General features: G+C 38.9%; 1 protein-coding gene across 10 annotated transcripts in view; it reads right to left on the minus strand.

Annotated features, from left to right (window-relative positions):
- Map2k4 (mitogen-activated protein kinase kinase 4) overlaps positions 1 to 22,643 on the minus strand; it is a 93,423-nt gene that overhangs the window by 27,690 nt on the left and 43,090 nt on the right. For 4 of the 10 annotated variants that reach the window (XM_040748867.1, XM_040748868.1, XM_021225788.2 and 1 more), the window contains 2 exons: positions 14,266 to 14,440; positions 1,558 to 1,677 (listed from right to left, as the gene is read on the minus strand). In XM_040748867.1, coding sequence (XP_040604801.1) covers positions 1,558 to 1,677; positions 14,266 to 14,440 — 295 coding nt within the window. Of the gene's footprint in view, positions 1 to 1,557; positions 1,678 to 2,665; positions 3,274 to 14,265; positions 14,441 to 16,984; positions 17,061 to 22,424; positions 22,567 to 22,643 lie in introns of those variants that run through there. The other 6 variants (XM_040748870.1, XM_040748871.1, XM_040748872.1 and 3 more) reach the window with 6 other exon arrangements.

The raw sequence follows: 22,643 nt of genomic DNA on the forward strand, positions 1-22,643 counted from the left end.
TACATCTAAAGATTTAAATCGGCCCATCAAAGATGCTAGAACATTCACAACAGTCAAAGTACTGAACCAGCCTTTATGTCTACCAACAGATGAATGGACTTTTTAAAATGTGGTACATACACACACACACACTATGGAATATTATTACTTTGTGAAAAATGAAATTATACCTTTTGCAGAAAAATGGATGAAACAGGAAATAATCATACGAAGCAAAATGAGCCAGATTCAGAAAGACAAATACTACATATTTTCTGCTACATGCAGAATATATAATACACACATGTGCATACACACATATAAACATATATGTATACATTTATACAGACACACAGATGACATGAAGGTAAAAACGGAACTGGGGGAGGTCTGAAGGAGGGAATTAAGTGAAAAAGAAGGTGTACAAAACGCTAGCATGAGAGCAGGAAAGGTGGCCACTGAAAACAGAAGGTCTTCAGCAGGAGGCAGTGCTGGTTTGAAAGAAAATGGCCCCCAAAGGGAAAGGCACTGTTAGGAGGTGTGGGCTTGTTGGAGGAAGTATGTCACTGTGGGGGTGGGCTCTGAGGTCTCTTTTGCTCAAAATTCCCTCAGTGTGACAGTTAGTTGACTTCCTGCAGCCTTTTGGTCAAGATGTAGTCAGCATCACATCTACCTATATGCCAACATGCTTCCCTTCATGATAATAATGAACTGAACCTCTGAAACTGTAAGCTTCCACCTCAATTAAATGTTTTCTTTGTAAGATTTGCTGTGGTCATGGTGTCTCTTCACAGTAATAAAAAAAAAAAGCCCAACTAAGATGGGTGGGACAAATAAGAACAAAGTGTAATGCAATATACACACAAAGGGGATTACAGGAAGGAAAGGGAAGGGGGGAAGTGATATAAGTCTATTTCAATTAAAATTTTATTTCTTAAAAAATAAAAATATCACCATGACACCCATTTCATCACAAACCAAAAAAATTTAAGCATACTGATTTTTAAAAATCTACATTGAAGTACTAACACACTGATGTGCCACATTCTTAATAGAAAGCCTATGGAATTCAGAAGTAGTAACCATAAATATACAGAAATATTCACATTTGTATAGAGGATAATCATCCTTTAATGTAAGAAGCTGTGAGCCAGCCGGGCGGTGGTGGCGCACGCCTTTAATCCCAGCACTCGGGAGGCAGAGGCAGGCAGATCTCTGTGAGTTCGAGGCCGGGCTGGACCGACAGCCTCCAAAACAATACAGAGAAACCCTGTCTTGTAAAACCAAAAAAAAACAAAAACAAAAACAAAAACAAGAAGCTGTGATCCAATTTTCACTGGCATTCCTCCCTAGAACTAGAAAGAAAAGCAAAACAAAAGCAAATAAATGAGTAGCCAAAGAAATCCTAAGTAGAAAGAATAATCTATAGGTTAACTTGAATGACTCTGTACTAAAATACTGAAAGACAACTTCCTTGTTAATGGGTCACTTTGCTGAAGATCAGAATTGAATCCTGCCAATTTCTTACACATCCAAATTAGATATGCATTTATCAGCTAAAACGCAGTTTACCCATACCTCTCTGAAGAGTGCACCATAGAACTGAACAATGTATGGGCAATCACTACTCCGCATTACTACATCCAAATCCATGAGAAGTTGTTTTTGTTCTTTTTCATCCACGGTTGACCGTATTCTCTGGAAAAGAATGATAACAGATGTCATACAAACAGAACAGTTTTAGAAACTTGAGTAAAACCTTTACCATAGCACTGAAAATTGCCAAACTTCACAATATTAACCAGACAGGAAAATTATCATGTTTCTTTTACTTTATAATTTGTAAGTCTGCTCACAGAACATTCAACAAAAAGCACTTAGGAATTCTTTTAAGGGCACAGGACTCTGGACCACACATTCACTGATGATGGTGGGGGTTACACAACAATGCTCTTAGGCTCTGAGAATTATGCCCACATGCAAATACAAAGAAAATCATAGAGTATAGAAGTTTACATAGGAATAATTATAGGTAGCTTCACAACATATATTTTTAACCGAATGGACTCTAGCATCCAATGCAACAACAATATTAACTACCTAGCAACTTCAGTCACTAGATTGTGATGGAACTAACAGTCTGGGGATTAAAAAAAAAAAGTGAGGACCGGGATGGGAGCACAAACATGAGTATCCAAGCCTTTGAAATCCTGACTGGGTCCTGACTGGGGTCTTCCTTCAGCGAACTTCCTCTACATTAAAAACAGGAAGCTCTCTCTGGCTTTTTATTAGTGGTTTGGCATGTGGGTTAGCAGAAATCAGTGGGAAACCCTACAATGGAGAAACAGAGGATTCCTTTAGCTTGTTCCTAAGCTGAAAAGACAGTCCTTTGTACACTGCAGACCTGGAGCAGAGTCCTAACCAAACTGTACAACTCTGCACATTTCTAAGACTGTCAGAAAACATCTATACTCTGCCTCCCACCCAGAACACTATAAAATACATAGGCTTCAGATGAACATTCCCTACTGCACTAGTAAGATAGAACAGAATCAAGTTCAGAAAAACAAAACATTAATAACAGAAGTATAGTTTAACATTAAAGCATGCAAAGAACTTTTATTCTCATAAAGAAGTTCACAATGTCACACTGTGTCACTGTACACAACACAAAGCACATACTTACAAGGTAAGTTAGTATCAAAAAATACACAAGGTAGCATTTTGTCCTCCAAGACTTCAAGGTATCTGTCCTCAATGTTCTTGCAAAGGGTGAAGGCAGTCAATTAAATTCTTGAGCCCATTTTACAGAAGAGAAGCCAGAGGCAGAGATACAAAAGAGTATTCCATGTGACACGAGAACAAGCAGTTAAAGAACAGAAGTGGGTTCTCTCAGTTTTATGTTTTGACACTACATCAGCATCCATCCCATATATTCCAAATATATTTTTAAATGTATTTAATTAAAATGCATACTTGCTAGCTACAGTGTTTCATATAAAAGGAAATGTTTTGACTTTGATTTAGAATGTTACATTGAATGTCACTGTCATAGAAATAAAGATAAAAGTAAGAATGAGAAACAGAAAAGACAACTAGCCCCCTTAGAGATGAGACCAGTTTCCTTCTTTCCCTCTTATTTTCACAGTGAGTACAACTTTGCTTCTAAATCAACATTAACATCTTGCTACAGAAGGAAACCTGTTAAAGTCGAAGTGAGCAGACTTGTGATTTGTGTTTGTTCAAAACACAAACATGGCAAAGACAATTTTAATTAATAATCAGTAATTATTTGAACTAACATTTATTTCTATTTAACAATACAATTGGAATGTGTGGTTGCAAAAATAGTGAATGTGATTTTTTTAAAAAAGAAATTTCATTATTTCCATATATCAGAATTTAAAACAAAGAGCTGATAATTAATTTTTTTAAAACAAGAGAGAAAACTCAAACTACACTTTGATTGAGATTTCTATGTAGTAGTTGATGAGTTCTCACTATTCAGGTTTTTTTCTTAATTATTACTTTTGTATCTTTTCTACATATGTAGATTAGTACATGCAACTATACTAACACACAAGATTAGAGCATATGATTTTAAATTTTGTCTTCCTAGGTTTTCTAAGTTTGTATTTTTATAAAAATTATCTAAGTTTTAAAAAGGAACATTACAATGAAAACCACAACAGTTCATACCCATGCCTGACTTCTAGAAATAGGTTTCCAAAACTTGGCCGTAGCTAAAGAAAGGATGCTTGCTACTCCACAGCACAGAGGCCCAACTGAAATCCCTGGTGGCAGCCCTGTGGCCAACTTGAATGTGGGGACAACTCCTGTGCAGCTCCAGGCTCTGGCAGAAGAGTCTGCTTATCTGCAACACTGTACGCAGTTCACTCTGAACAAAAAGGAACACCACCGCTGATGGCTTCAGGTCCAACATGACACCAGTGTGCCTGGGACTCTGCACTAGACTAACACCTCCTTACATTCTCACTCTGTTCAAGAAGCACTAGGTAGAGGTGAGCAGCAGCCAGCTATGGGAGTCCACCTAAATGATGTTGGACTGAGCAAGCATAGTTCAGTAACTATGTAAAGTTCTGAGGTTGAATCGTAACATTTATCTCAGTGAACACTTTACAAATTAAACCAATTCAAGAGGCCTATTGGTCCTCCCATAGGAGAAATAACTACAAGTATATACCTACATTAACAGTACATTCAAGTTGATGACTGATTCAGGGCCTTGATGAATAACTCAAGTTAGAGAATATCTAAGGATAATGAGTAGTGTGGAGCTAGTAATAACACAGTCACTACCAGGACACATTCTTAAGGGAAATCAGAACAGTAGCATGGGAAAGGTTTTCACAATTTGCAACAAGTGAGGCCAATGTGGGCTAATACCAAGGGAGCAAAACCCTGAAAAGCTGAACACATCAGTAAGAACCTTTCCTTCCCTTCACAGTCTGTCTTTAATCCCAGCCATAGGAAAACAGAAAATAAAGATGAAACAACACTCACCATGCTCAGATGTTCAACCAGGAACTCACACACTGGTTTCTAAGAAATGTTCACTTATTTACATTTTAAATTTAAGCTGAGTAGGAGTGATATTAGCTTAGGCGGCACAAGCCTTTATCCTTTTCTTCTTTCTTTTTTCTTACCCAAACAGTAGGTGAAATGTCCATAAGAGACCATGAAACACTTTAAAAAGTCATCTCATGATTAAATGATTTCATTTATAATCAAATATAGGGAAATTCTATAAAATCAAAGTTTTTTTTATTATAGCCATTGTGAGCTTTTCATTGGTCACTATTTTATTAACCATGTTTAGTGAACACATGCCCCTGGTAAAAAACATAGCTGTCATTCTTGAAAAGCAATTCACATCTCCTTCTAATACAAAATATCTTTGAACTATTTCTATTTTTACTTTACCTGAATGTAACATAGTTTAAACAAGCATCTAAAACACTAATGGGAAATTATAACTTTCATATACAAGGTTTTTTTTCCAGTGAGGAAATTATATTCTTAGAGTGACAAAAATATTTTAATAGTCCAAATTTGTATTCAAGGTCATTTAAGCACCTGGTAAGATTTAAAAGCAGGTAAACACCAATAAAATAAGCATGTAGATGTGATCAGAAACGCCAAATGGTTCCATTATCATCACAGAAGATATAAATTAACTGTGTAGCTCTCTAGCTTTTGGAATAGTGCTACTTTTTATGGTTCTTTAAAAAAAAAATCTCCATTCTCCTAAAACTACTACAATACCATGCCCCACTAGCTAGAGATGCAAATTCATATAAGAAATTAGAAAAGGAGATGCCCTGCACCCTGCTATAGCCCTATTACTCTATACAGCCTTCCTCTGGGCCACATAAAACCGTAAGAATTTGTATTTTCTGTCTTCCACTAACTGATATCCCTGCTGACAAGTTCATCCTTAGAGCCTCTATATAGATGACATACTTAAATTCCCAAGACAGCTCAGAGCACCATAACCCACAAGGACAAACAGATGGCAATATCATACAAAACAAGGTGGGGTATAGAGAGGAGCATGAAATACAGATCAAAGATACATTTGTTTTCATGTCCAAAAGTATTAAATCTTATCTACTGAGTATGAAATTATTATGAGGGTATTTGCAGTTACTAAATCCAGAAGAAAGGTTGTGACGTTTAGCTGTGACCAAATTAACAAATTAATATTAGTACTTCCCATTTTTTTCATTGAGGACACTAGGGCCTGATACTTTTTACATATTCTGGCTGTGCACTGGAACTTGAAAGAATATGTAATATCCCACAATAGGAAGAGAACAGAGTTAATGTAACAAGCTTGGTAAGCCTTGACAAAGGGGCTTCTTTCTCTTCACTAAGCATATTCATCATGTACATTCAAACAGCATAATATAGACTATCACTGAAGTTTCTAACGTCTAAAGATCATGTTGTCACTCCTGTACCTGTGACATTAAAAGAGACAATGATCCAAATCTAAAAGATAGGAGAAAAGTCTTAAGACAGCAAGCAGTGTTAGGAAATATACCAAATGTTAGTTCAGATGTTCCCATGGAGAGTGAGATATAATAAGCCTAGTATTTCTTTCCTCAAATAACTATATGTGCTGGGGTATAATTCAGTTTTACAAATCAGATAGGTTTACTAAGAGATGGTCAGTTTCAAAAACTAGATTCAAGTATGATCTGAAGCACACAATGGGTGGTCAAAATTCACCTGTAACAAGCATCTCCAAACTACCTTAACTTTAACTCTCATGTTCTTTCTTTGAACTGATAATCTGAGGGCTTTCAACCTTCTTTGTCCATGGTTCCAACATCCTCTTATTTTGTTTGTTTCATGGTAAAGACTGAACCCAGGACCTTAGGCATGCTTAAACACATTCTGCCACTTTACTATATTCTTAGCCTCCTCTAACCTCTACTGATGTATCGAGTTTCATGTAAAACTTTTACAAGAAAAAAAGCCATACTGTGAAAACCAGTAACTTGGAGCTACAACAAAGAAAGCACAGATGTAATTCAAATCCCAGCCTGACTGGAGGCAGCTTTGTCATATCTGGAATTCCCCACTCTTGGGCTGCCTCCATTTGTACTGTGCACAGGAAATACCATACCTCTAAGCAACACTAGGAAGGTAACGACTCAGTCAATCATGGATTTCTTATTTTAGCCACATGATCTGACCAATAAAAAGATCACAAGATAATAAAGATCATTCTTGAATCAAGCAACACAGCCACAAATTCTGTATCCCATCCAGATTTCCATAATCAAATGTTGTCACTATGGTCTTTCTACTGCCTGATAAAACACTCTATGATATCAAAAGGGAACTTCCCCATTGAAGTCACCTCTGTCATTACCACATTAGGGCCTTCAGAACAATATGCAAGACATAACTATAAACATAAAGATGAACACTCTTCCCCAATCAATACCCACCAAAACCATTCAATGGTGAAATTTTTAACGGAAGTGTTGGCACAGTTTCCAGGGTGGTGAAGAAATAAGCCAAACTGTACTTTTACCATCCCTGTCTTCCCATATGTTGAAGCATCCTCCCTGGAAGGAGGAGAAAGGTTCGCAAGACTCAGGAACTTGAAATGAACTTAAAGACTCAGAAAGCTCCTGAAGCTCATAAGATTCATAAGCTGCTCCCTCCTACACACTTCCATCCTTTGGTTATACAAGCAGCAACAACTGCCAGAGAGGAGACTCCTGCAGGCTCTGCCACCTACAAGTTGTGCAGGGAACTCAAGGAATGCAGCTTTCGTGAGTCATCACCCACTCTGGGGTGGGGCTTTCAGTGGTATGGATGCCTCTGAGTCACCAATGCTGCTTCTATAAGTAATCCTTCACCTATGCTCCCGTGAGCAGTCCTAATGAACTCAGTGGTTCACCATGCTACACTTGGGTGGAGTTGTTTCTCTGGTCTGCTGCTGGTGTCCTATCTGGGTGAATAATTGTTCTCTTATCCCCAGGAAAAGTCATAACTCTGGGAGTGTATACTGTTTCCCTGGGTTGGCACCCTTTCAGCATCCAGATGTGACTGATGGAAAATCAAGGGCCACCCAGAGTCTGACACCAGCATGGCCTTGCTCTCCCTTGGAATTAAGCCAGGCCAGAGTATGCTGGTCCCACAGGGACCATCAGGGTGGAGTAAAGCACAGAATATCAGGTTGAGTCAATAGATGACTTGTGGAAAATGAGTGGATTAGAGTGCCAAATAGGTGGTGTTTCTCATTCACACTACTGTATCCAAAAATTTTTTATTTATATTTTTATATTTTCTTATTATATTTGCTGGGGGAGGAGGGCTCATGTGTGTGTATATACAAAAGTCAGAGGGCAACTGGTGGGAGTTGGCTCTCACTCTCCCCCATGTTTGTCCCAGGAACTAACCTAAGGCTGAGCCATCTCACCCATTCAATATGGTCTCCTAAGGAAAGATACAAAGTATTGCGATCTTTTCATGGGATAATCTTTCTTTTTAAATATTCTTAGCCATCTAAGACACTGGTATTTGGCTGGAATAGACAGCAGGCTTTCAGGGATCCTGTCTACCTGTAAAAAGGCTCATTTATATAATGCTAAACCTTGAGTACCTTTAAAGTATCAGAAAGATAGTTAAGGAGTTTAAATGAAAATACCTTGTTGAATAGAAAATGACACTCTCAGGAGTCATAACATTGTTGGCTGAAAAATCAGTACCAGGAGTTGTACTTCCATTTTGACAGTTATTGGCCAGAGAGGCCCTGACTCCCACAAGCCATAAAGTCTATTGCCACGCTATTGATTACATGCCAGAACTGGAAGTAAAAGCCCATGCTGACACACTATGGGCCTTGACTCAGACATGGAGGAATCAGACCAGGGCTGTGATGGAAGGCATTATGTAGGTTGCTAGGGGCTCACTGTCACTGGCAGTGCTGCTCAGTTATGTACCCTGTGAGTTATACCACCATACCAGGTGTGCTAATTGACATAGTAGTGCATTCCACAACTGTCATGGGTCAACCAACTGCCTTCTGACTGGATTTAAGGTCCTTTACACCAGAGGGAACTTGTATCTGCTATTATATTCTAGGACAAAAGGCCATGGCTAGGGAAGTAACAGGTCCTAATGTGGGGGAAAACAGAACAAAACTATTGTTTTGTTAAACAGATATGATATGCCTATCCAGTTGCCTTCTTAATATTTGTTTTTGCAACCACAGGTCACTGCTATAGTCGGCTTAGGTGACTCATGAAGAGAAACTTCTTTCTTGCAATGGGCAGTGTTTAGTGCAGATTCACAGCCAATCAGGCTCTTGAGAGTAGATGACTGTTGCTGTAGCACAGTAGCCCAATGTTCAGTGACAGATGGAAGAAAATAATCAGATATACCCATTACCCCTTCCACGTCTCAGAGAACTTGGAGTGGTGGGGAGGAGGAAACAAAAACAATTAGCTGGAGGAAGAGGTAGAACAATGTGAAGCTCTTTCCTTCAAATTGAAGTATTTCCAACTGGGAGAAAGGAAAGACATGACTCAGAAAAGTGAAATGCAAAAGGCCTAGGAAACTCCTGAAAGTTAGTAGACTCACATAGCTCTGAGAGATACATAAACAGTAACAACTGCTCTCCACAGCAGGCTGAGCTGCCTGAAAGATATACATCAGGAATGTAGCTTTTTGAAGAGCTGGGGTAGGACTTTTCTCTAATACAACTGCCCAAGTCCTCCTACTCCTCTAAGTAATCTCTCACCTTATATGTTCCTATAGCAACTCCAACAAGTTCACTATCTTATAAGCTACGCTCAAGTACTATCCTTTCTTTGGTCTGTCGCTGATGCCCTACTTCAGGTAAATGTTTGTTTACATCTCCCTGGAAAAATTACACAATACCACATCTGTACCATCTGTGTCAAGGGCAGACACACATAACCAGCAGATGGTAGGAAAGGGTTGAACAGCTGTGGGGCAGCTAATATTGTCACCAGAGGAACCTTGTCCTTCCCACTAAACACCTAGGTGCTAGTTCAAGGACACTGAAGTAAAAATCCAAATATAAATGATCAAATGACCAGTCCTGGATTAAAACAGTTGAATAAAACAGAAAATGCAAAAGAGCAGAGTTGAGGATACAAAAAAATGAGACATATTAGGCAGATCATCAACAAAAAAGAAAATTACTGAAGCCCTAATATACACTGTCACACCATTAGCAGTATGGTACAAAATCCAACCTAAGCAACTGGATTATTTTCCTGACTAGCCTAGGTAGCTCCTCAAGCAGAGGATGCAACACCAACATAATACCCACACTCTTTGGCCATGTAGGATTTACTGTGGAAAGATCTAGGTGGATGACTCATGTCAGTCTTCCTTCGCATAGTTAACAACTGGTGCTGCTCACTATACACGTCAGGCCATAAGTCTGAGTTTCGGTATGACACCTCTTTGGTTCTTTCTCATCTCTTCCCACATACCAGGATCTCCCTTGTCTGACTTACCTATGTCCTGATGCTGCTAAGATGTTTCTCCCAGACCTGAATATCTCTAGCCCTAAGAAATCTAATCCTAATAATTTCTTCATAGACAGGGTTCAAACCTTGAGATTTACCTGCTACAATCAACCCTTGTGGACAGTTATGCAGCGAAACCTTCTTTACTTAGAGGACAGTGATTTTATGTTTGTTTCATTCCATGATTACCCTACCATCAAGAAAAATGGGCCAATAACCTCAAAATTCACCGCAGTGCTGTTCACAATAACCACAAACAAAAACAACTTGCATATCCACCAGTTAAAAAGCAGATAAAAAGAATGTAGTGCATTTACACTGTGGAATACTATTCATTCATAAAGAAGAATGAAGTACTGGTCATAAAGGCAATGTTGGAGCTGCAAGCCAGCCAGTTGTGCAGGCAAGCTGCACAGTCTCATTTGTGGAGCCTGAAAAAAGTTTCTCTTCAGAAGCTGAGAACATAGTAGTAGATATTGAGGCAATAGGGACAAGAGAGAGCTATGGGTAAAGGTTATTGAATAGTTATTACTATAGTTGGAACTTCTAGTATGCTATTTTATTGCATAGAAATTAATATTTTAATAGAGAACATGCTGTATGTTTCAAAAAACTAGTTTGTGTCCAACATAAAAAAATGACAAATTTAAGGTAATTGATTTTTTGTTTGTTTTTTCGAGACAGGGTTTCTCTGTATTGTTTTGGAGGCTGTCTTGGAACTCGCTCTGTAGACCAGGCTGGCCTCGAACTCACAGAGATCCGCCTGCCTCTGCCTCCCGAGTGCTGGGATTATAGGCGTGTGCCACCAATGCCCACCTGGTAATTGATATTTTTAAATGAATTTAAGTACTGCACTCTGTGTGTGTGTGTGTAATGTGTGAGAGAGAGAGAGAGTGTGTGTGTGTGTGTGTGTGTGTGTGAGAGTGAGTGTACGTGCATATGTATGTGTATGTTGGGGGGCATTTCCACATTATGATTTTTTTGTTTTCATGGATCTGTTCTAGAATTTTTACTTTAAAATTTTTAATGGAACATTAAATAAATGTCATTTGTAAAGAATACTGATCAAAGTCAAGAGTTGACAACTGCCCTCTTTTTACAACACTTCAGGAGACCTCACTGCCAACAATGACTTCTCCCTAAGCAGCTATGATCAATCATCTTGGCATGGGTTGAGAGGCAAATGGTATTACTCACACTCATTAATGAGCAATAGATCTTTGCCTAGTGTGTGCAATTAAAGCTTTGAGATAAAACTGTCCACATATGTCCACTAACACATCAGGAACTGTCTAAAGACACATTTTACATGTTCCTTGTTGAATCTGATTTATTACACCTTAGTCAATCTTCAGATTAAGTCTTTGAGATAATTATTTCAGTTGACCAACAAGAAGACACCTTTTTTATACACACCATTTCTTCCTTCCTTCCTTCCTTCCTTCCTTCCTTCCTTCCTTCCTTCCTTCCTTCCTTTCTTTCTTTCTTTTTGTTTTTCAAGACAGGGTTTCTCTGTATAGCCTAGGGGCCTGTCCTGGTACTTGCTCTGTAGACCAGGTTGAGAACTCACATAGATCTGCCTGCCTCTGCCTCCCGAGTGCTGGAATTAAGGGCCACCAATGCCCAACCTACACACCATTTCTTTCTTTCTTTGTTTGTTTTGTTCCTTTTCAAGACAGGGTTTCTCTGTATTGTTTTGGAGGCTGTCCTGGAACTCACTCTGTACACACCATTTCTTATACACAGCAAAACCAATCTGGGAAAAGGCATTCTCAAAAGGAAAAATGAGGTATCATAATACCAAAAGAAATTCCAGTTCACTTCTGTATAGCTACTCTAAGTAAATTCTGAATATTATTTGCAGGGTAGACTTAATGTCTAATAAAGCAATCCTTCTTCATTGTACCAAAATACATATTTAAATGCTAACATTGAGCTACTTCAGGAAATGTTTCTCAGTTAACAACAATAAAAAGTTGTTCACTATGTAGCTACCTCTCTTTAAATACAACACATCAAATCTAACTCATCCTTAACCACTTGTCACTTCTATATAACTATGCTTGTCAGGGTGGTCTGTGTGCCTACATGATGATATGTGACAAAAGACTCTTTCTCTAAAGAAATCAACAATAAATATGTTTAAAATTCTATAGTAGTTGACATCTATCATTCATCAACTAGTGTCAAATTAATGTACATTGATCTTATTCTTCCAGTATTAATAATATCATGGAGTCCAATGACCCTTGCCCACCTTTTGTCATGTTATGCCTTACTGCTATCCTCTCATGTACCAAACTGCTGTGTGTACTCAATTAAGGGAGTAAACAGAGATAGTTCAGCTCGGAAATATACATTTGACAGCAACAGGTATAGATTCTATCACTGTGTCTGAGCACCTCATAAGAGGTGGAGTTCATATCAGCACACCAATGGAGCCCTCAAAATAGTCACTGGTATTATAATACTATCTGTTGTTTATGAGTGTTGGACAATAATTCAATATTTTCACCATCAAAACTTGAGTAACCATTATACAACCCCAAATATCATCAAATTAATCACAGAGAAATGTCAAAATGTCAAAATAAAGCTTCCTTTACCTTTAAAGTCTTTTACTAATTTTAAAGTTTATCCACATTACTAAACACCATATGCTGTTGATCCCCACAGATAAAGTACACTCAGCACTAAGAAAAAGTCAGTAATAATATTTAAAAGTATTTTCCCTCATACTTGGGAGGCAAGTTTCGAACTTGAGCTATTCATGAAGCCTTCTCTTAAAGCCTCATCACCTGAAGCTGGATGCCACACGCAGACAGTACGAGGACAGAAGGACAACAGAACATTCATCAGAAGCATCTAAACCCAATGACTTTCTTCCTCATTACACTGCAGGAGCACAGGACAAGAATACAGAAACCATTCTAAGAAGCACGTTCTGTCTTGACAGACATTCTAGAGCAGAGAGAGGTCTGAGTCTGCATTTTTAGGTCTCTGGGCTATATGCAAATTTTCATGAATATACACACTTTTTCCTACCAAAAGTACCGTTCTCTCCACATTGTAAAAAAAAAATGGTCAAAAACAAGAAACTGAGGAGAAACATTAGATGTTTCTTCAACATTCATTTAGCATTATTCTGAGATGACCCAGTAGTGAGGAAACACAGAGCATTGGAGACAAACACCATCAAGTAAGATGTTGCCAAAACAGGCCTGACAGCATTCAAGTGCTGTCAAACAGACCCACTCCCCAGTGTCATCTCTTCAAGCCATTGTGACAGTCTCAAAGTAAAGATTAAAAAGATTCAATTAGACTACCTGCAAAGCCACTCTTAGCTGTTACAAACTGAGATGTTATTTGCTCTCATAAATATTTTAAATTTAATGAGAATATGGCCATATCTTGTTTTTAACTTTTTAATTGCCTCCAAATTGCTGATATGTCTTGAATATCTTAAACAGAACACAATACTTTTTAAGCATTTGAACAAGCAAAGTACAGTTGTGCAAATCCATTAGGAGTGAGACGAACACTACTAGTTTATCACAGGTACACAGAGGCCTAATGGGGTATGGTTTACAGACCGAATCTCCACTTCTGGCCTTTTTTAGGGGAAGAAAGTAAATGAACAAATTAAATGGCACAACACAATAAGGACAAAATGTGACAGTATTATCACAAGGTATGCATTCATATACAACTTTTAAACCAGGGAACAGGGCAGTACTTAGTAGAGATGGAATAAACCAACAGAAGCCGAGCCGCTCAGGACCGAGTAAGGTTGAGGTTAGTGGCAACAGCATGTGTGTGGTTTCCAGGAAACCTTCAGTGAGACTGCTGTTAGCCCTAGCCCCGCACCTTGCCCAGCCCAGTGTGCTGCTTCTTCCTCCAGCTCCCGCCTGGCCTGGCTCAGAGCAGCACTGCCCTGCTCCCAGGAGTGTGGTAGCCCAGCATGAACTCACCTTGGCAGTGAAGGGGCCAGAAGTTTAAAACCTGTTAATGCATCATGGCAAAAGTGTAATGAACACACACACTTCACACACTCATGTTCCAGAGCAAGAAAACACAACCAGTAAGACAACCTCTACACAAAACACCCTCAGGGAAAGCAGAGACAGAATTTTTAACACCCATCATTACCACAAAGGTAAGAACAGAGCAGTGGTGTTGCTGTACCACAAAATTCCAGCTAATGCATTAAAGTACCAAAAGTAATCATGGCATCACCTACTTTAACTGCCATTATCTGCCCACTTGGTTTGTGGACCATTTTGTTGACAGAACCATAAGCTCCTCGTCCAATTTCTCCAAGGTCTTTCAAGTCCTCTGCAGTGAAATCCCAGTGTTGTTCAGGGGAGATCTTCAGTTTTCCTGATGACTCAATGCTGTGTGTTCTCAGTCTCTCTCTGTTAAAATATTGGGAAGCAATTTTTCCACATTTTAAATAGGTTTTAACTTTTTTTTTCTTTTAGCTAGCACTGAGTACGGTGTGGAAAAGCTCATCAGCTCATAAGGACACAAGTAGCATGACCTTCAGCTCTGGAGCCATTTTTATCATCTTGCTTTTTACACACTCAATTTTGGTAAAATACATTTAGGTATCCAGAAGGCACAGCTTCAAAGACATGCATACTATCTGATCTCCTTTTGCTGATGAAACTAACACTGTCTACCAGTTTTGATTACTCAATAGTAGACCCTTTTCGAGCCTACAAAACTGTATTACTACCAAGCAAGAGTCCCAGAGTTGAGACATTTTTACAAAGTGCTTACCCTATCACACCTTCTAGCTGGTAAAGCTGTTTCCAAAATTTGATATATCTGAAGATAGTCTGACCTACTGTTCTAAACTCCAAAGCCCAGGAAGCAGCCTATAGCAGTTAAAGCAGAGTATATGGGATAAGCTAGGAGCAGCATTTCTAAGCATTCCCATTGGTATGTGGGAATGAGTACTTTAATATACTATCCTGTTATTGTTTACACCATGCTGAAGTAGGGAATAGATAAAGTGCCAGCTAACAAAAAGGAAGTCTGTGCTTTCTTAATTCAAACCTTTCAACCTCTGCTCAACAGCTGGAGTAAGGAGCTGAAAAGGGAGTTGGTTACCAGAAAAAGCAGAGGTCATATTACATTAAATACCACACCCAATTCCAACACAGAAACCATAGCTTTCTTTCTCTTCTCCACCTCCCCCGTGAGAACAAGCCATGTCAACCTAGCATGTGCAACACATACAAACAGACGACTAAGTATCAACTAACTAGTTTTCAATTTCACACTAAATTACCAGAATCTGTTTAAAAGTCTAGCCTTGTGATGTGAGTAAGGAAGGTTTACAGGCTCAGTTATCTATTTCGTTCTTGCAGAACTCTGGAACATCTGCATTTTGTAGAAATGGTTTCCTGTGGCTACTTCTAAGGGCCTCAAAAATTTTAGAATGCTAAAAATCTCTTTTCCCAAATAGCCATACTGACTAATGTTGATAATAACCAGGATTCAAGGGTATAGTTAAAAGCTTTGTATATTTTATCTAAATGATTTAGGGAAACCATGCTCCAAATAAGAGAGTCTCACACTATAGGCTTGCGTCACACAAGTGCTTTTCACTTCCATCCCTATCTTGGTAAGGCTAGCTCCCAGTGACAGACCTCCAGAGCCAGGGCCAAGGGACCACTTCAGTCCTGATGGAACCAGCACTGATCTCTGAAGATGGAACATATATTCAGGTGATAGCAAAGAGATTCTTCTTAGTAATCTTTCTCCTGAAGTAGACAGAGTAAGCCAGGAAATAATCTAACATAAAGAAATTCCATTTATAATGACCACTGCTCTATAATTGTTGGTAATACTAACTCCATGGCACATTTTAATCACTGATGAAGCATAACACTGGCCTATAACAGAGAAGGTAGCTAGAAAAAGTTAATTGAAATCACTTGTAAATTGGAAGCCAAATTTAAAATATTTACTAACACGAGAGCCACATAGTTCCCAATACCTTTCCCCTCCTGTCCTCAAGCAGTTCTCAGGTTTCTCTTTTTGGAGGGGCCAATCTGTGATTTGCTTTGAACAAACAGAATATGGTAGAGATCATGGGATACTACTCCATGACTATATTATGTCACATGTATATGCTACCATCCTTGAGAATGAAAATTAATGCATCATTCTTATATAAAAGCATGGAATAACAACAGGTATAATGCTCTATAATTTTAAGGGTGAATTTTAGTATTATGGAATCTCTCTGATTAGTTTACTTTAGTGAGCTATATAGTTGAGATTAATCCCTATTTTCTTTTTGAAAGTGTACAGTTAAATAGCTAAGAGATACACAATATCTTACTGAGCTAATAAAAAGCCCCAAACTGAGTAAGCCACCATATATTCAACTTTTTGAACATACTACAAAATCAAAGAGAACATTCCATGGTTATGACATCACCACACCATGTTCCTATACTCCACCCATAATTGAGCCAACAACCTTTCCAGGAAAACTAAACCTTCCACTTCAAAAGCCCAATTTAATGTCTTTCAAAGAATAGTAAGTATGGCAGTAGCTAGGAAACTTGCCTGAACTCAACCATGAACTCCAGTTGTCAGTCAATATCTGCCCTAAACTACTTTAGGGACCATGGGAGTTTGAATGAAAATAGCCTTCACTGGGTCATATATTTGCATGTTTGACTCCTAGTTGTTGATAATTTTTTGAGAAGGATTAGAGGGTGTGGCCTTGTTGAAATAAGTGTGGCCTTACTGGAGGAGGTGTCACTATCAGTGAGGTTTCAAAAGCCCAAACCATGCCCAGTCTTTCTGTCTCCTGACTATGAATCAGGATGTACATAAGCTCTTTGCTACTTCTCCAGCACCCTGCCTACCTCTATGCTCTTCACCATGATGACCGTGACCCTCTAAAACTGTAAACAAGTCATCAGTTAAATGCTTACTTTATAAATTACCTTGGTCATGGTGTTTCTTCACAATAATAGGAGAGTAATAAGACAGAGGCCTAGGAAAGAAAGTCTATAAACAAGAGAGAACACACATGAATTGGGAAGTTTGGCAAGGGGACCAGCATTAAGGCTCACTGGGTAAAGACACTTGCTGCCAAGTCCAATTACCCTGGTTCAACCCCTAGAGCACACATAGGAAGGGGAAAACAGACTCCCATAGGTTGTGCTCTCATCTCAAAAACCATGCCATGACAGGTGTGCAAGTACACACATACACACACACACACAAAACATGCACACACACACACAATGTTGAAAATGATTTAAAAAAAAACAGAAAATATAATAAGTTCACACTCTTGTGACTGCACTCTTCAAGAGGAAAAAAGTTCCCTGATAACCCTTCTTGAGAAAAAAAAAATAACATGTTTTATCAAAAAAACATCTCCCCCAACAGTCTTCACGTTCTCTGTATAGCTTTCTACAAATCACCCTAAGCTGCCTTCAGTGAATAATCCATAATGTCCCAACTGCAAGTTCTTTATTACCAAGCTGGGAAACTCAGCTAGAGTTTGTGGCAGATATAACCACCATGCTGCCCATCACCCATTCTCCTCTCTATCCTTCCCACATGAGGTGGTAATACTGTATGCCCTAATCACTTATGTACTAAATGGTCTCCCTCTCAAAATCACACACCAAAGAATCCCTGGTGTGACTATATTGAAGACAGGGTCTACAGAGATAACCAAGGTCAAAGAAGGTTAATAAGGCGGGGTCTATTCCAACAAGACTGATAGTTTTATAAGAGAGGTCACTAGACAGCTTGCTCATTCCCACATGTATGAAGAAAAGAGGTCCCACAAGCATCCAATGAAGTGATGCCACCTAGAAGCCTTGGGAAGACACCACAGAATAGAACTATCTTGCTAGTATCTTGATCTTGGACTCTTTACGCTCCACAACTGTTAGAAATGGTTTCTGCTATATAAGCCACACAGTTAATGGTTTGGTTTTAGTTTTTAAGCAGGCCAATCTAAGATACCAATAACCTTTGCAGTTAGAAGTGGTAAATAGGAACACAGCACTTTAAAAGGAATTGATGCAACTCCTTTTCCTCCTCCTTGCTGCTCTAGGCTCCTTCAAGGTTCTTGAGAATGGAAAAAGTATGTTGAGAATGACAGGGTGACCACATAAGCACTCTAGATTTCACCTATGACAACACTACACGAACCCCAGCCTATCTCTAAATGAATCTATGGAAAGGGAAAAGCAAACAATGAGACTTATGCTATTGTCTCTGTACTTTATGTTTGTATGCACACATACTTACTCTGAACTAATACTGTCCCTAATGTTATTTTATCTCCCAGTGATTCTCAAGGGAGAATCCCTAGCATCTGGCACAAGAGGAGACAGGCAGCAGAAAGATTCACTCACAATATAGTGGTTGGAAACAATAACCCCAAATATATTCAAACCCACAGCAATTCTAGCCAAAAGCTCTGCTTTGAAAGGAAAGCTCAACTCAAGTATCTCTGGTTTCTTAGAGACCTAAATCTTAAATCTAATTATTCTCGGTTCCTAAAAAAACAAAAACAAAAACACATACATACTCACATAGAGAAAAACAGACATACTTCATAAAAGTTAGAGAGCATACAAGATTATAAGTAGGACATTTGATATCAGGTTCAAATGCATTCAATACATGCCTCTGTGTATCAATGCACAGAGATTAAAATCTGAAATCACAGACTTACCTTGTCACATGAAAATTTGCAAACTGTCCCTTTTGATCCTTCAAATTTGTACTCAAGTCTTTTCTGATTATTTAGCTTTTGGACAGATACAACCAATTTGTCCATTTACTATTTAACACTGTGTTTTAGCTGTCAGCTTTTACTGAACCACATAAAATCTATAATTTCTCAAAGCCCACAGATTTAAAAAATAAAGAACTGTGACACTGCATTACAGAACATTAATCAGACCAAATCCTGAATTTAGTTTTTGAAACAATGTTTCTCTGGGTAGCCTCAGCTGTTCTGGAACTGACTCTGTAGATCAGTTCAAGACTAGCCTTGAACTCACAGAGATCTACCTGCTTTTGTCTCCTACATGCTGGGATTAAAGGCATACACCACTACTGCCAGGCAAAAAGTTGTATTTCCATACCATGTGTCTGATAAAGCTGCTCAGGGGTTTCAATATAGGTGAGCAGATCTCATGTTGTTTTCTATGTATATGGACAGACTCCATATTACTTGCTTTGTTTTAAATACAATGACACAACCAAGAAGTTACAGGTGGCTCTAGCCACACTGGAAACTTCATACATGCCCTCTATTAATACAGTAGTGGTGTCTGCTTTGCAAACTCAGCAATAAGACAGGTTTCTGGGCCACTCCTGTCTACCTCTGCACCCTCCCCAAGGCTGCAGAGGTAGAGAGAAGGAAAATCTTGCTCGTAATTCAGGAAGAAAACACTGTTTGTACTTTTCTATGCAATATGCATAAATAGCAAAAAGTTGTCCACAAATTCCAATAAAATATTTTAACATGGCAGTCATTAAGTAAATAGACACCTCATTTTGGTCGGGGATGCACAGCATGCTTGCATGGGCCTGGCAGAACCAACAATACCCAACAGTCAACAGCACACTTTGCCTTGCATTCTAATTTGAAACAATACTATGATTAAGTAACTACCCCACCTCTTTTTTGAGACAGGGTCTATATAGACTGAGTTTGTCTCCAACTCCTGCTTCAGCCCCTCAAGTATTGGGGTTTCAGGCAAATACCACCAGTGCTGGCTCGAGACTCTTTCTAATTGCACTTCACTGTGTCACTGCTGCACTTAAACAATTCTGTGCTTGTTAATAAGCATTTCTTGTCTGTTAACTACCTGAAAGAGCACAACTGAGACTACTTGCTAGTCCAACTGTCTGTTTTGTCATTGCTACTTAGCCTACCAAGTTCTTATCTAGAACCACAAACCCTGTCCATCATAAATGTTTCACTGACTTGTTTACCTTCTCAATGAACTCAAGAATTTACACATGTAAAAAATTCGCTTATTTATGTTTATGTTTTGAAATCAATTATTTCCTTCTAGTTCTTGATGTCTGCTATATATGTGTATGCATGCTGCACATAACATGGTCTCATTCTACCACTGTGTTTCCAAGTTTCTAAGAATCACTCTTCCTCATTTGACATCCTGTTCAGTAATGTTGCTGTTCATCCAAACCTAGTCTCACATTTTGATTTTTCAGTCTCATTTTTTATGTTACATTTCTTTAAAAAATGTTTCTAACATGCATTCATTCATTTGTTTTTTCAAGAAAGCGTTTCTCTGTATAACAGCCCTGGCTGTCCTGGAACTCACCCTGTAGACCATGCTGGTCTTGAACTCATAGAGATCCACCTGCCTCTGCCTCTGAGTGCTGGGATTAAAGGTGTGTGCCACCACCACCCAGATTTTCTTTAAAATTTTTGTATTTTTTTTATATGAGTGCTTTGTCTACATGTATGTGTACCATGTGCATGCCTAGTGTCCACAGAGGTCAGATGAGGGTGTCAGATGCCTTAAAACTGGAGTTATGGACAGTTATGAGCTACCAAGTAGGTGCTGGAAATTGAATCCAGGTCCTCTGCAAGAGCAACAAGTGTCGTTAACCACTGAGACAACTCTCCAACCTCTACAAATTCATTTTTTTAACATTATGAAGAAAATTAGTCATTGTTGGGGGGGGGACTATTTTGAGTCCTGAGAAATGTTACTGAGAGATAATCTTTCTAAAAGCCATCAAGATGTTTTCTATCTACTCCTACAAAACCTATCTATGTCAGTATAGCACCAAGTTTCCCATTACAGAGTATGGAGAGAAGAATGAGCCTCACAGCAGAAACGAGTCCCAAAACAATTTTGAAGACACTGGACATCAGGTGTAGATGGTAGCAGACCTTCCCCTATTCCGCGTGAGGAATGAGAAGCAGGGCCTAGTGCAGCAGTGAGAAAATCCACTGCTCCAGTGCAAATTCTCTCACCTCTAGTCTCCTTGCTCTTTACTAATAAACTCTGAACTGACAGTCAAGGATTGTAAAGCATAAATCCTGGCATAACGACCACAAATTACTGCCACTACAATCTTCTACTGCCACCCACAATGCTTTACTCATGATGACCCCATGTCCCAGATAAGGTGTGCTCCCATCCATTTCTCCCCCCTGAAGAAAAGAACTTTATGTCTGGAGAAAGGGATAAAAGGGGACCCAAGACAGGGCAGAGGAGGGCCACCCTTCCACAGGCAGTCTCTGCTTGAGGAGAAAACCTGGATAAAGAAATTTTTGGTAGCATCATAATGAGCACAGCTGCCAATAAGAAGTCAGCATGAGAAGTAGGTGCACTGGTACACACCTCTAAGTCAGCACCCAGGAGGCTAAGGCAGGAGGATCACAGAGTCCAGCCTAGCCTAGGACATATAACAAGACCTGTCCCAGAAGAAGTAAAGAGTTCAGCACAGCTGGGATCTGTGATAAAGCAGCTTAATCTAATCCAGATTATACCATATATCTGATTTCATTCTATTTTCTTAGGATATTTCTTACCATATACTCACGATCCCAGTAAATAAAGCTGTTACTGCATTCATGAGAACTTTTATATTTTAGAAAATTATTTAGGTTTAAGCATGTAATTCAACCATATCACAAATGTGTTGGTAAAGTGAAAAAATATATATTCCCATAGCCTCCTACCATTTCAACTTGGCACCCAATATGAACATATTTATAGACTAAAGAATTCAACTAGAAAACATTTCGCTTGGTCTCTTCTCTCTGGGAAGCTCTCCCTGAAAATTCTGGACTGGGCTTCATGTTTCTCCACTGCATCTATGAATGCACTCAGAACATACTAGTCCTTAGCAGACACTTGATCTATAATCCCAGCAACATTATCAAAACGCATGGGGTGGTCGTTTAATACTTCCTACTTTTAGTAAATTTTAATTTGGATCTACTACTAATCATTTTTGCTTAATTCTTATGGTCATATCCATAGTGTCTCTATCAAGGGTCTCATTTTAAAGTGTTCAGATAAAGCTATAGGCATTAATCCATCAAATTAAAATGCAAGAGGGTTTTCTCTCTAGAGCAGCATCTGCACTGGAACCCCTAATTTGATTTTTCACCACACATATTCATCATTTTTCAAACATGCAACCAAATATAGAGACTGAGATTTCCAGGGACAAGGGCAGATACCATTATCCTGACCGTGGCTCACAAATGTGCTCATATAGGAAGAAAGCAGCATTGTAGACCTCCCAGCCTCAGCTGTTATTTAAACACTCCCACAGTACAGACATCCCAGCAAAAGCTCTTGCACTGGTGTGTTCTTTCGACACCACCATCTACCATTTGCTTACGTGGTGCTTCTTCTGAATCAGTTTGTTTCCAGTGGCATAGCCATGAGTCTCATCCCTCATAACTCAGATTCTTGCTTTGGTTCCAATCATTTTTCATTAAAACTCCAAATTTTGTTACTGTTTGGAGTTTAAGAGGTGAGAGCTGAGGAAAAACATGAAGAGATGAGAAGAGGACATATGAAGATTCTGACACTGTCTTCCTAAGACCCTTATGAGCTC

This window comes from Mesocricetus auratus, unplaced genomic scaffold, assembly GCF_017639785.1.
Source record: "Mesocricetus auratus isolate SY011 unplaced genomic scaffold, BCM_Maur_2.0 Super-Scaffold_100007, whole genome shotgun sequence".
Taxonomy (NCBI): Eukaryota; Metazoa; Chordata; class Mammalia; order Rodentia; family Cricetidae; genus Mesocricetus; species Mesocricetus auratus.